The 12,993-nt window shown below is 43.3% G+C and overlaps 2 protein-coding genes and 1 long non-coding RNA gene across 5 annotated transcripts in view; 1 reads left to right on the plus strand and 2 right to left on the minus strand.

The window, feature by feature from the left end:
• Positions 1 to 1,873, minus strand: part of MYPN (myopalladin) — a 66,948-nt gene extending 65,075 nt beyond the window's left edge. Inside the window, exon 1 of the mRNA XM_064662280.1 lies at positions 1,776 to 1,873. The gene's annotated coding sequence lies outside the window, so the exon portion shown is untranslated. The remainder of the gene's footprint in view (positions 1 to 1,775) is intronic.
• A 1,425-nt stretch (positions 1,874 to 3,298) lies between these two features.
• LOC135417811 (uncharacterized) lies at positions 3,299 to 5,816 on the minus strand. Its single transcript, XR_010432213.1, has 2 exons — positions 5,124 to 5,816; positions 3,299 to 4,520 (listed from the first exon to the last, which is right to left on the minus strand). It is a non-coding gene; the product is annotated as an uncharacterized LOC135417811 (long non-coding RNA).
• A 169-nt stretch (positions 5,817 to 5,985) lies between these two features.
• HERC4 (HECT and RLD domain containing E3 ubiquitin protein ligase 4) overlaps positions 5,986 to 12,993 on the plus strand; it is a 31,218-nt gene continuing 24,210 nt past the window's right edge. For 2 of the 3 annotated variants that reach the window (XM_064662281.1, XM_064662284.1), the window contains exons 1-5: positions 5,986 to 6,122; positions 6,898 to 7,050; positions 8,231 to 8,520; positions 11,198 to 11,357; positions 12,749 to 12,825. In XM_064662281.1, the coding sequence (XP_064518351.1) occupies positions 8,295 to 8,520; positions 11,198 to 11,357; positions 12,749 to 12,825 (463 nt within the window). In that variant the 5' untranslated portion in view covers positions 5,986 to 6,122; positions 6,898 to 7,050; positions 8,231 to 8,294. The remainder of the gene's footprint in view (positions 6,123 to 6,897; positions 7,051 to 8,230; positions 8,521 to 11,197; positions 11,358 to 12,748; positions 12,826 to 12,993) is intronic. The other variant, XM_064662282.1, reaches the window with a different exon arrangement.

Below are 12,993 nucleotides of genomic sequence, written 5' to 3' on the forward strand. Positions count from 1 at the left end.
CTGCTCTACTGTTTCTGCTTCCAAATGATACACAGTTGCTTTGGCTTCCCCTTTCAAGCTTGAAGTTTTAAATGGAAGCAGTTTGTTGTAGGCTGGTGGACCAAGTAAACAAAGAAATGCTATCCCAAAAAGTCTCCTGCGGTGATATAAGACTGTCTAAATCACTCATAGTAAAAAATCAACAACAAAAGTGTCAGCAGTTTTGCACCACTCCAGTGTCAGGAAACAGAAACAAAAGATTACAAATTTGTGGCAATTTTTCTTTCCAAAATGTGAGATTAGTAAATACTGGCTTTAGGAGATCTCTGGGAACACAAGAAGTTACCAGGTTTCTCTCCATCAGAATTGTGTTTAGGTACCAGCAGTGATTCCATTTTTCACAGTTATGAGGATTTGATTGCTCAGCTCAAACAGCTCACTTACCTTCTGTCTCCAAAATGAGATATTATTTTTTAAAATCTTCTATTCTAATGACAAGAGTGAGACTTATGTCATAGGAAATTAAGAATTACAATCCTCCAAGGAATCCAAGCTCTGTCTGCTCACATATAATTTCTGTGGAGCTTCTTAACAACCTCTGCAAGAGAAATCTAATTTTCCATCTGTCCAAGAGTCTTTGACCACTGTGAATATTTTATCCACCTTTTGAACAGAGATGTCCTGTACTGTAGTTGATTCAAATGATTCACTACCACTTTGACACCACATTTCAGTCTGTGCTCTACAAAGTATCGGTTGCTAACTGCACCAAAATAGATCTTATCATATCATACCCCCATGGGTTTCAGTAATACATATGAAATCATGAGTCTTCTCCTGAAATAAATCACAAAAGCTGCAGAGTACTGTACAATCATCTTTACTGAACAAAAATATCTGTTGTAAAATAGTCCTGTATTTTTGAGCAATAACTAATAGCAGTAACAGCTGTATGTAATTTGAATGTACCAGTCACAGTTTATGCCTCAGTGTTATTTTCTTCCCAGCCTATTTTCTTCCAGTAAAATAGGACTTCACAGAGTCCTATCACAGGAATAGAGAAAACAGCTTGTAGTCCCAGTTGTTTAGGCACAGGGCCACAGGCTGTTACACCGAGCTGATGGCAGGGTCCTCTGCTTCCTAGAGATGTGCCTCCTTCCCTCCTAGCAATCAGTCCTGCCATCCCTTTCATGGCATGCCTGTTGTGCCCCCTGATATTCAAATGTTTCCTTACAGTTTCTTTTTTCTCCTCATCTGCAAGTGTTACTCAGGTCTGGGATCTTTTCCTTCACTGTTTCTGTTCCCATACCCAAGCACATTCATGCCTATCTTCCTATTGCCTGGAAGTTGGTTTTTTTTTGCTCTCAAATCTCACTCCTTGTAAAGCTAAGGACTTTATCACCCAATAAATGGGGTAGAGATAGAACTGAGCATCAGGAAAAAAATTAGTCTGACTCAACAGAAGGGGGCTTTATTGTGGTGTTTTTGATTTCCATATCAGCACTTTTTTTTTTTTCTTCCACTCCCAGTTCTATCCCAGTAACAACAAACTTAATTCTGTGAATTAAGTACCAGCTCCTACCACACCCCTAAGAAAAGAGACCAACAACATAATTTTCACAGTTAGTTTTTCTTTCCGCTGAATCCCAAGCCCCCTGGAAGAACAGATCCCTCCTCCCTACCTCTGTTTACACGAGCACCTTTCTTCCTTCACAGTCAGGTCAGCCTGGTCTTGGGTTAAGAAATTACACTAAACAATCCAATATGGAAATCTGCAAAGAGACAAGAGTGCTCACCATGAAGTGTTGTGACCAGGCTGTGTGTGAGCCTCAGTTCTGGTTCTGTCCTGTGCCTCTTTGTTCTCCTCAGTGCAGGCTGCTACCTTTCTGCCTGCTCTTTACGAAATAGTAAGAAGGCTAATTTTAGGGTGCTTCATCATGCTGCCGTGCAAAGACACAGTGTCATGTCAGAATCAGCAGCATGTGGCACCACTTGGAGCTGCTATTTTATAAGCTGAGGTTCAGTGTGTTCCCAAATTGCTCTCTGCGGGGCAGAACTGGCTCAGTTATTGATATTGTATTCCTGTAAGATTGCATCTTAAAAAGCAAAGCTGAGTTTTGGCCTGACCAAAAGCCCAGTTTAATGACGTGGGAACTGGTGTCTCAGTACTAGTGTCCAGCTCTTAAGCCCAACAACCCAAAGGATTACACAGGAATTCCCTGGTGTTCAGTTAGCACCTGGCCTTTGATCTATTTATAACACAGAAATTAATGTAATGGTGTGAAACATCACTTCAACAGGAAGAAAATATGGCACATGTGGGAAGAGGCTGCACTCCCAACCCTCTGTGTAGGATGCTCAAGAATGTTCGGCATCGTCAGTCCCAGCCTGCAGGTGCCTGGGCACTTGTGTGGCTTCTGCCATGCTGGCTATGGGGCAGTCACTCAGTGCCAGCTGTGATGTGTGTGGGCCTGGGGACACTGAACCCACGTAAGAGTTCATGGGCACAAGAGCTTCATACCCAGCACAAAGGTCAGCTGGTTTCCTTCATTACAGACTTTGTGTCCAGGATTCATCCTTGTCCTTCACTGCTTTTTCGTTTTCTTTGCATTGTCATCCTATGCATAGCATTCCTTTGGCTATCTCAGCTATATTTTGGGGCCTGAGAGGATGAGGTGAATGGGGTGTTGCAGGTTTTTGGTTTTGCTTATCTTCATTTGAAGGTATGACTTCTCTTACCCTGAACCAGCTCCCTTTATTAGAGGCCTCGAGTTAGCTGCAGAACTCGCAGTATTGTCAATTTAATATTTATATAGTGGTTTACCTTCACAAACAGGTAAAAAACTGTTCAGGTTGTTTCACCATATTGCCATCAGTTAATAAATAATTGGCCTTTGGTAAGCACATTTGCATTTGAGCTAACCAGAATTATTTGTGAGCAGGGTGGGCAGAGAACCAAAACACACTCAGCTATAAAGTAGCAGAGACTATAAACTGTGTGTGTGAGTTATGTCTGTCTGTCTACATAGGCACCTCTAGTTACTAATGTCCAAATGTTGATAATGTGAAGAATGTAAGGATGAAATGTAAAACTGAAATGGCATAAAAGGGTTCGACTGTCCCTTGTTTGTAAGGCTATTTGCATTTTAAAGCCTTTTCTTTGTCTTAATCAAGAATATTCTACACAAAGGCTTCACACAAAGGTTGGTAATTTCTCACAGCAAAATGCTGACATCTCTAATTTCCTGTTATCAGCTGTTCTGGACACCCATTTCTATTTTCTGTAGTCTGTGACACATCAAAGTATAAAGCAAAGAGGTTTGAAATGTGGAATTAAAGTTTATTAAGTATGTTCTGACTGTTGCCAGGAGAATATGGAGGCGGATAGCAGAGTCCATCCCTGTTATAGCTATACAGTTTTGTGCTGTAACACTGTAGTTTACAGAAACATGGATATTAACTGAAAGATATTTTACAGTAATTAAGCATAAAGTATACATTAGTTAACCCTATATATGATTTCCCCCCATTTTTGTGTTATCTCAGTGGGGGATTAACTGAGGTACAATTTAAAAACCCCAACTGTGCTGACAGCTATCACTAGGCAGTAGCCAAGCATTGCTATTTTAATAATGGCAGGGCAACTGAAAATAGTTTCCTGCTTGTTGTGACCATCAATAAGAAGACTGTGCAATGGTAATAGGAAACCCTCTGTGCTAAGGCACCTAGAAGGAAATAAATCCCATCCCTGAAGTTAACCAGATCTACATTTCTTCTTTTTCCTGGATTTTGCATCTCTGAGTTCTTTGGCAAGTACTAGAATGGACAGTGGGAATTTTGAGGTGCAACGAGCCCACGGTTCTTGTGACTGCAACTACAGGACCCCATTTGGGCAGGTTTAGTGCCAGTGGATGTAGGGTGGGTTGTACCGAGTGCCAGGGAGCCCAAGCAGTTCTGGGGCATCAGAGCATGTTCTCTCTTCACCCCACTGCCTGTGTGTCTTTTGCCCCAAGAAGGAAGGTGCTCCCTCAAGGCAGTAAGGCAGGTAGGATATGGCTTCTCTGATACAGAAAATTTGCTAAAATAGGTGATAAGTGGAAAAAAATATGGCTTATACTTTATTTGAAGACACATTTGAATTATGCAATTTACAATAATTTGATTTTAGGATTAAAATATTTCTTGTAAATAAAATAGCTGTGTCTATTACAGAAGGAAGCTGACATCTGTGCAACATTGTATGTTGTTTCATCCTTTATATACTTTTTATTTAATACATTAAGCCAGTTATATCAAGTGACTTCTCTGTGTAAAAGCTGTATTGGGCATATAATGTTCTCTTCAAGTACATGGGCATATCCCCACACGCTGGTCAGAGGAGACACTGCACAATGAATGACAGTATTTAAAATCCACTGTGTAGTTATTGACGGTTACTGTTCCGGTGGGCTCCCAAATAAGGGGAAAAGGAAGCTTAGAAGGCAACGAACTAAATGTTTTCCTCCATTTGCTGTGTCACAGCTCCTGCCAACCTTCTGTTCCTAAATGCAGAACGGCAAAAGGCGAATCACTCATATTTCTCCTTTAAATAGCAAAACTAGGGATTTCCTGCCCTGAAAAGTGCTGCATCTTTTAGCCTGTCAGCCATGCAGCTGTCTCATTTTCTCTATGGATGAATTTAGTATTTCTGGTTTTGATCTTTAGTGATAAACCTACAACCACAAATCCCGAGAAGTCCTGTAAAATCTCACCTATTTACATACACAAAGGAGTGTTGGCTGGACCAAGACATCCTGTGTGTTGAGATTTTGTTAAATGCTTTCCCTTACAGGGCAAAAGGACACCAAACACAGAACCTTCCTCAGCCCCAGTCTGCAAAATAACTTGCTGCCAAGTATGCCTGGTCCTGACCATTTTTCACTTCCTGACCTACATAAAGGTGGATCCCAAAACTACTATAAAGAGGCTACTAAATAAGGAAGCCTGATTTGGATTCCCGGCCCGGTCCAATTACATAAATTGCAATGGATTTTCCTCCCAGAACTAAGCAAAATACTAGGGGGGGGGGGGGGAGTGTAAACTTCTCTTTAGTGGCTCACTAGAGATAAGTGTTCAGTGGGAAAAAAAAGTTTTACCATGCCCACCTTGGGTATACTCAGGAAAGCTGGTAACCAGAACGCAGAATTCGGAAAACTGCCTTTATTTTTGCGGGAGGGACACAGCAAACCCCCAAACCCACCCTGCTCCCTGAGCAGGAGGGCCACGCAGGGCTGGTGATCGCACCGCCGCCTCACGCTGCAGCACCGCCACCGCGATCGCCCTCGGGGAGGGATCCTGCGCTCTCAGAACTTAATGACAGGTAATTGGAGTATGAAGAACACTTTGTTCCTGCAACTCCCAGGCGGATCCAGTTCCTTCCCACTCACTGATCTCATTCTTTTCGTGCCCTCAGAGATCAAGCAGAGGCTTCTGCAGATCACGCACAAGGAACAGCAACACGCGCCCAAGTCTCTGGAGCAGGAGGAACGCGCCACGCGAGGACCTCTTCTCAGGGAGCGCTTTGCCCCAGAACGTACTCCAGTTTTTTTAATTCTCAGTTTAAAAACACTGATGTAGCACAGCGAAGATCTGCTTTACAGCGCTCCCTTGTTGCCGAGCCAAGAACGCGCCCAGCTGCAGTCACCGGAGCGAACACCCACGCCCAGCCCTGCGCTCCGGCGGGCGCTCTGGCAGCACGGCGGCATCACTCCGGCACCCCTCGCTTCGCGGGCCCCTCGTCCATCTCATGTTTGCCGTCAGCTCCTCGCTCCGCCTCCTCGCAGCCCAACGGCAGGAACCGACACATGCGGCGGCTCCGAGCGCCGCGTCCCTTCCGGCGCCCCGCAGTCCCGGCTCCGCGCCCCGCAGTCCCGGCTCCGCACCCGAGGCCAGGCCCCGCCGCCGGCCCCGCGCCGCGTCCCCGGCCCTGCCCACGGGGCCGGCCGGGCGGGGAGCGGGCGCTGCGGTCCCGCCTGCCGAGCCGGCGCCTGCGCGGCAGCGGCGACCGGGCCTGTCACCGCGCCGCGGGGCTGCTCACGCTGCTCACGCCCCGGCGGCGTCAGCGGGCGGGTTGGGGACCGGAGCGCAGCGCCTCGCCGCCGCCGGTGAGTCCCGCCGGGCCTCTCTGGAGCCAGGCGCTGCTGCCCTCCGGCCCCGCGGGGCGGACGGCGAAGTGGCCGCGGGAGCGGGGCGGGCCGGGCCGGGCCGGGCCGGGCGGCGCGGCCGCGGGCCCGCGGGGGCAGGTGCGGCCGGGCCGGGGACAGCGGGACGGGCGGCGCTGCCGGGCACCCGCGCGGCGCGGAGGGGACCGTCCGCCGCCCCCGCTCCGCCGCCGGGCCGCGCCCTGCCCGCCCTGCGCGCCCCAGCGCGGCGGGCCCGGGGGCCGAGCCCCGCGGGGGGAACGCGGGCTGTGTGCGGCGGGCCGGGCGGGGTCCCGCGCACGGGGCTCGGCCTGGACGCGCGTCAGTGCCCGGGCGTGGCGGTCACAGCCTGCGCGAAGCGTCCAGGCGCTTCCCCGGCGCCGCTCGGCGCTCCCCGCTCGCCCGGAGCGATGCGGGGGTTCCCCGCGGTCCTGCCGGGTGTGGGCTCGGGCCGCTCTGACGTCAGTGCCGCGGTGCCCGGAGCTGACACTCGGGCTGGCCACGGACAGGGGTGAAAGTGCCGTGATTTGAGACCAAAGTACAAAACTTGGGGCACTGACTCCCAAAAGATAAAAACCAAAACAAACCAGCCCCACCTTCCATGGAAATACATATACGTTTCAAGAGAAAAGAGCGCTTTTCTTATTTTTTTTTCCCTGCTGGAAACAGAGACAAATCTTGGTTATAGAAGTCTTCAAGGACTATAATAATACGTCTTTTCTAACTTCTTGTGTTGCAGGTTGAAGCTTGCCTTGCAGTCACTGCTGCAGATGTGTGACACGTGCTGTTGCACAGCCATGTCTTAACTGCAGTCTTCCTTTCGATGTCCCCTTCTGATTGTGGTAGGATATAGCTAGGGAAATATTTGATCATGCCTCACCACCTGAGATAGGTAAACAGAATGCAATATATTTTAAGCTGTTTGGCTGTTTTGGTTTGGTTGGTTTTTGTTGTTTTGTTATTTGGTTTTTTTTTTTCTCAATGAAACCACGTAAATAGGCATCTTGTTTACCGTATTTTGACTTTTGCAGAGAAAAATAGTTTATCTGCTGTGCTGGCAAGAATTCTGCCCTTTGGGGTGTGTAATGCTTAGTGCTAACTGGTGTCTCGCTTCCCTGAGCAGTTTTGTATTTAGGTGGTTTATGTGTGTTATGATCCTGAAGAATGTCTTCCAAGTAATGGTACATATGAAAATTTATAGTAATCTCACATTGGATTGCATTGATTTTTAAATTGCTCTAAAAGTATGGGGAAAATTACTGTCCTGAAAGTACAGTATGAGTAATAGTGAAAACATTGTCATAAATTCTTCCTCGTATGCAATACTGAAAATGAAAGAGAAGTGTAGCTTTGTATCCTTTCCAAACAGATGGAGAGTCTGTCAGCACAAATACTGGTAATTGCAATTTAGAGATTAGGGATGGAGGTTTGCTTGGGGGAGTTGTGGCCTCTTTTACTGCAGAGTAGCTGAAGCTGTAGCTGCTGTTGATTGCAGTGAAAGGCTGGGGACTTGAATTTCAGCTCTTTATTTTCTTTTAAATTGTAAGTTCAGTTGACTCATAGTTGTTCAAATGTAGTGATTGACACAGCATATTGTACTTTGAATTGCATAACTGGATTGATCAGAGCTGACCAATTTTTTCCAAGCTATGAGTCAAGTGTTGTTTTTGGAGATGATCTTGAGGCCATACACAGTGCTTTATGGAGTCATGCAGCTCCTTGAGTAAAGAAAGTAGCCAGTACTGTTTCCTTGGAAGATGTTTGAGGTCGTTTCCACTGGCTGGAATTGGTTGTGACTGCTGTTTAAAGAAGTTTTATGAAGAACGGTATTTTAAATTTTTGAAGCAAAGTTTTGTAAAACCAAGAACCTGCACATTTTAAAAGTTGTATCTGAAATGGGAAGGAAAGCAATTTACTGCAGAGTTAATGCAAATCCTGTCCAAGAAAGTAAATCACATGTATATTGGTATATCAAAGTGAGCTCATGGATTACATGCTGTATAGAAAATAATGTAAATGTTGGGGACAATGCTGAAAAATGTACATTTTCCTTTTTTTTTTTTTTTTAACAGCTACGGAGAAGGGATATTCTAGAAAACTGAAGTTGGAAGTTCTCTGATCAAGAGAAGCATAAACATGTTGTGCTGGGGAAATGCGTCTTTTGGACAGCTTGGATTGGGTGGAATTGATGAAGAGATTGTTTTAGAACCCAGGAAAAGTGACTTTTTCTTAAATAAAAGAGTCAGAGATGTAGGATGTGGACTGAGACATACTGTTTTTGTCCTGGTTGATGGGACTGTTTATACATGTGGATGCAATGATCTAGGACAACTAGGGCATGAAAAAGCCAGGAAAAGACCCGGTAAGTTTGTAAGTAATGAATTGTGGAGGTTACTTGTGGTTGTGCATGTGGTTTTTGTTCTATTATGCTACATCAAACCCAAGATTGCCAGTGTCTGTGCATGTGCTGAATTCAGGCACAGTAGTTCTTCCAAGAATTGGACATATTTTTCGGAAAGCATTCCTTTGCTTGGATTGCTTCTTGTGATGGTTGGAAACAACCAACTGTGAAACATGGAAGTCCCTTCTATTTGTGTCTGCTGTGCAGCTGGACAGTGCCACTGTTTTTGTTTCTAGCATGGAATCACTTCATTGAAGGCTGTGGGAGACTCAGTGGCTGTCCTGAATCTCAAGGGGAGGTGACCTGCTGCAAGACATGGATTAGCATTGTACTATATGTATGGGTTTGGCTACTGAAATATGAGTATTTGACATATCACAGTCGAGAAACTTACTGTGTGTTTTTTTAGTTGTCTAATATGTGATGTAGAGCTGGTCTGATTAAAGCAATGTTCTTTTTTTTAAGAACTGAAAATAAAACTTTTTATAAAAGACGTATCAGTATATGCAGCACTACAGGAAGAATATTTGGAAAAGCCTAAAGGCTGCCATGTGAAACTTCTTAGGGCTTTTTTCTTCTTCCTACCTATGTCCTCTGTGTGTTTCTGCTCCCTGCTAGTGCAGTTCCAGAGCAGAAGTGGGTAAACATCTTGCAGGGACTGCAGAGGAGTGTGCACATGGGCTCTCTCCAGAGCTTGCTTGTGAGTCATAGCTGGTGCTGCTGAGAGCCAGGGAACAGTGCTGCTCACACTACTCACAGCAGAACATAAACTGGAAAGGCTTAGTAAGAGTTTATTCTAATCACTCCTATAGCAATTTTACAGCTTGCTTGGCTCAATAATTGACACAAATTTTTCAAATGGAAATAAAGTGTCATGCGAAATTTTAGTGGTCCACCTTTACTCAGAGCTTTGGCTTTGATGCCAGTTAAAGATTCCTGGTTTTTTTATGTAATTGAGATGTAACTTTTTTGAACTAATTTGGTCTTCTGTTGGGAAACAGTATGTGGATATTAAAACTGATAGACTTTAATCCTGTGCTTCATGAACATAGAGAAACTGAGATCTCAGCTTGTCACTTACTCTGACTGCTTGTTGCCCACTTTGAAAATTATGCTGAATCGTCTTTAAAAGTTAAAACAAAAATATCTGACTTCTAGTTTGTATGACCTTTCATATGTAATGGACCTGCTATAATTTTTTTTTTAGCACGCTCAGACACACCAGTCATGAGGATTGTAACCTCCTCCTCCCTAATTTTCCTTTCACCTACAGGTTGCTGATTATACTGCTGAGTGTTGTACTATGAAGTCAGGGCATTAGTCTAAAGAGGCTCAGTATCTTTACAGATGGGTGGATGTTCTCTTTTGAATGCACTTCTGCTCACTGAAGATAATTTTGTTGCTGACTGCGTGTCTTTGCCACCTCCATGTCACCACTGGTATTATTTAGCTGTGCCTTCCCTCTTTGCTCCCCACAGAGCTCTGCTTGCCACAGGGATTGTGTGAATGTTCCTTAATCCATATTAGGCAGAGTCAGCCTGGCTAGTTCAGCAGCTGGTGAAGATAGCCTGAGCTAATCTGTGTGCTGGTGCCCAAACTGGAGAGTGCTTCCATGACCTCTTCCACTGGCAGAGCTGTGGGAGACTCGTGGCTGAATTGGGGTGGTAACCTCTTTAGTCAGACCAGCTGTATGAAAGAACTTATATCTGCTGCCTGTGTTAGTTTATTTTGGAACCTGAGCGCCTGTCATGTTGCAGATAACATTAGCTATTGTTTTGAAGTTGACTTAGGCTGTTCTAGCCTGTGTTTGGAGAGCACGTTACATTGATGATACCACTGACTTTTTCAGTGGTGAGAATGTCCAAGCAGGCTCTTATCTAAGGGGACTATTAAAAATTCCAGCTTTAGTGACAGGCCCTAAGGTATTTCCCCATGTTATTATTGCTGAAATAAAAATGTTAGACTTCTGATCACAAATCATAACCCCAAAAAAACCTTCTTTCTAAGTATATTTAAGGGTTTTGATGCAGGCTACTGGAAAAAAAAAGTGACAGATATTTTAGTGTGTGCTTTCCATAGGCATGCACTGTATGGCTAGAAAAATTACTCTTTAGGATCTGTTTCTTCAGTATTTTGCATTATAAAGAGGACATTGTGCAGCTCATTGCAAAATCAGTAGCTTTAGTCTGTAATTTGCCCTGCCTTGTTTTGCAGGCTTTTTTCTTAATAGTGAATAGGTGAATTTAATTTGCTGTGGTGGAATGTTTTCCTCTTACATAATATCTACACGTGTAGTCATTTGACAATAATCTATTTGACCTTAATGTTAACTGGGTTTCTGCCCTCATTTTCAGATGGCAAGGTTAGAAGGAACCATTACGATCAAGCTGCAGGTTTTGTGCACTTGGTGCGTTGTTCAGATACAGTTGTTATTTGGCTACTTTGGGGTGTCAAATTTAACTTTTTTCTCCTAGAACAGCGTGCTTACAATTTTAAATAGAGGGTGTTTCAGCAGGCTCCTGGGCTTACTTCAGTGTGGTTTCGATTCATATAGTGCTGAATAAAAGTGTCTGTAATTGTTAGGAGTTTTTTTTTTTTTTTTTAAACAACTAACTTTATTTGTTTGTTTCTTTTTTAGAGCATGTTGGTGCACTGGATGCCCAAAATATTGTAGCTGTATCATGTGGAGAAGCCCACACCCTTGCATTAAATGACAAGGGTCAGGTATATGCTTGGGGTCTGGCTACTGATGGACAGCTTGGCTTGCCAGGAACAGAGGAATGCATCAGAGTGCCCAGGTTAAAAATAGCAGATAATAAGTTGCCTTTTTTTTTTTTTTCTTAAATAATGTGCTTAAGTCACATCAGTTAATCTATTCTGCTGTTATAGTTAAAAGCACACATAAGAAGGTGTATATTGGCTATGACACTTGCATTCTGTAGGCAGTTTCCTTTCTCAAAAAGTCAGCTTATGTGGGGAGTGTGTTATGGGTTTGCTTGGTTTGGTTTGTTGCTTTTTGGGGTGCTTTTATTTGTTTGTTTGTTTGTTTTTTTAATAGTCCTCTATTAAGAATGAGAGTTATGTTGGAAAAGTAGGATAGGTATTTTAAGAATGTAAATAGGGGTTGATAACTGCTATTTAAGAGAAGGTGAAGAGAAGTAAAGTGTTAAACTTCCAAAACCAGTTGTGGGGGTACATTTGAAGAAAGTACATTTGCTGTCTGATCTTTGTACTTCAGCTTTCTCCCCAAAGTTTTACAGCTGTGATCAAACCTAATTTTAAAAATGAATGCTGTCCAGGTTCACTTGCTTGTTCCCAGAACAAGCATTCTAGCTACCTGAAGTCCACATTTTCAGTGTCCTAAGTAGGTTCACTGAAACCAGTGTGACTGTCTGTAGCAGTGAGTTTGTATGTTTGCAAGCTGGATGTTTTCTTTTCTAATTATTAACTTTTTTTTTTTGCCTAGGAAAAAGACACACAAAAGTGACAATTCCTTGGAGCTTTAGTAATTCATGACTATCTCTGACACGTGTATAAATATGAAAAATATAAACAACAAATACTAAAGATGTTATTTCTGCATCAAATTTAAAAGCCAACAGGCCCTTTAGAAACTTCTGGTTTGCCATCGAAAATGGAAAGCATACTAGTTTTAATGCACATTTGGATGTATTTGCAGCTTCTTTATAATATTGTGCAAAATTTAATAGCTCTGTAAACTGAAGTTTTGATTGACGTTAACGTTGGTAGAGATGAAAAATAGTGTTCAGTTTTTACCAGAGAGTAATTACATTTTTATATCTAATATTGACATAAGACTGTAAAACCTTTCTTCTTTTGGAAACTGGGAAGTAAGAATTGATTTCTTCTTGCATTCTTTATTAGTTCCTCCATTCAGCTGTATGACATCTCCTTCTAGCACATGAACCTCCCTAATTCTTCATTATGCCCTTTAACAGACTTAATTTGAAAATAAGACCAAACCTGTCCTTAAAAGCATTAGAAAAGCAGCTGTTTTGATTTAAGGCTTTACTAAATACATTCTAGTTAAAGTTAGGATGTTTGAATTAGTTTCATGTGTGCTTGAGTGAAAAGGATTCACTTTTTGTATATTATCTTTTGATATGACTTTATATTCCATACCACGATCTAGTAGCTTAATTCTTTCTCTGTTTTCTTACCCCAATAGAAACATTAAAAGCTTATCAGAGGTCCAAATTGTTCAAGTTGCTTGTGGTTACTATCACTCCCTAGCACTCTCAAAAGGTAAGCCAGATTATTCTGAAGTTTTGTGTAATTTCTTACCAGGTAGTTCAAGTTTCCAACATTTATTTTTAATTTTTGAAAGGGAATGTTTTTATAAAACATGCTACCGCTTAACACAGGTGGGATTTCAAGTTGGTATGGGCAGTGTAATTTAATGATGGAAGCCTG

Source organism: Pseudopipra pipra, chromosome 8 (assembly GCF_036250125.1).
Source record: "Pseudopipra pipra isolate bDixPip1 chromosome 8, bDixPip1.hap1, whole genome shotgun sequence".
Classification (NCBI taxonomy): Eukaryota; Metazoa; Chordata; class Aves; order Passeriformes; family Pipridae; genus Pseudopipra; species Pseudopipra pipra.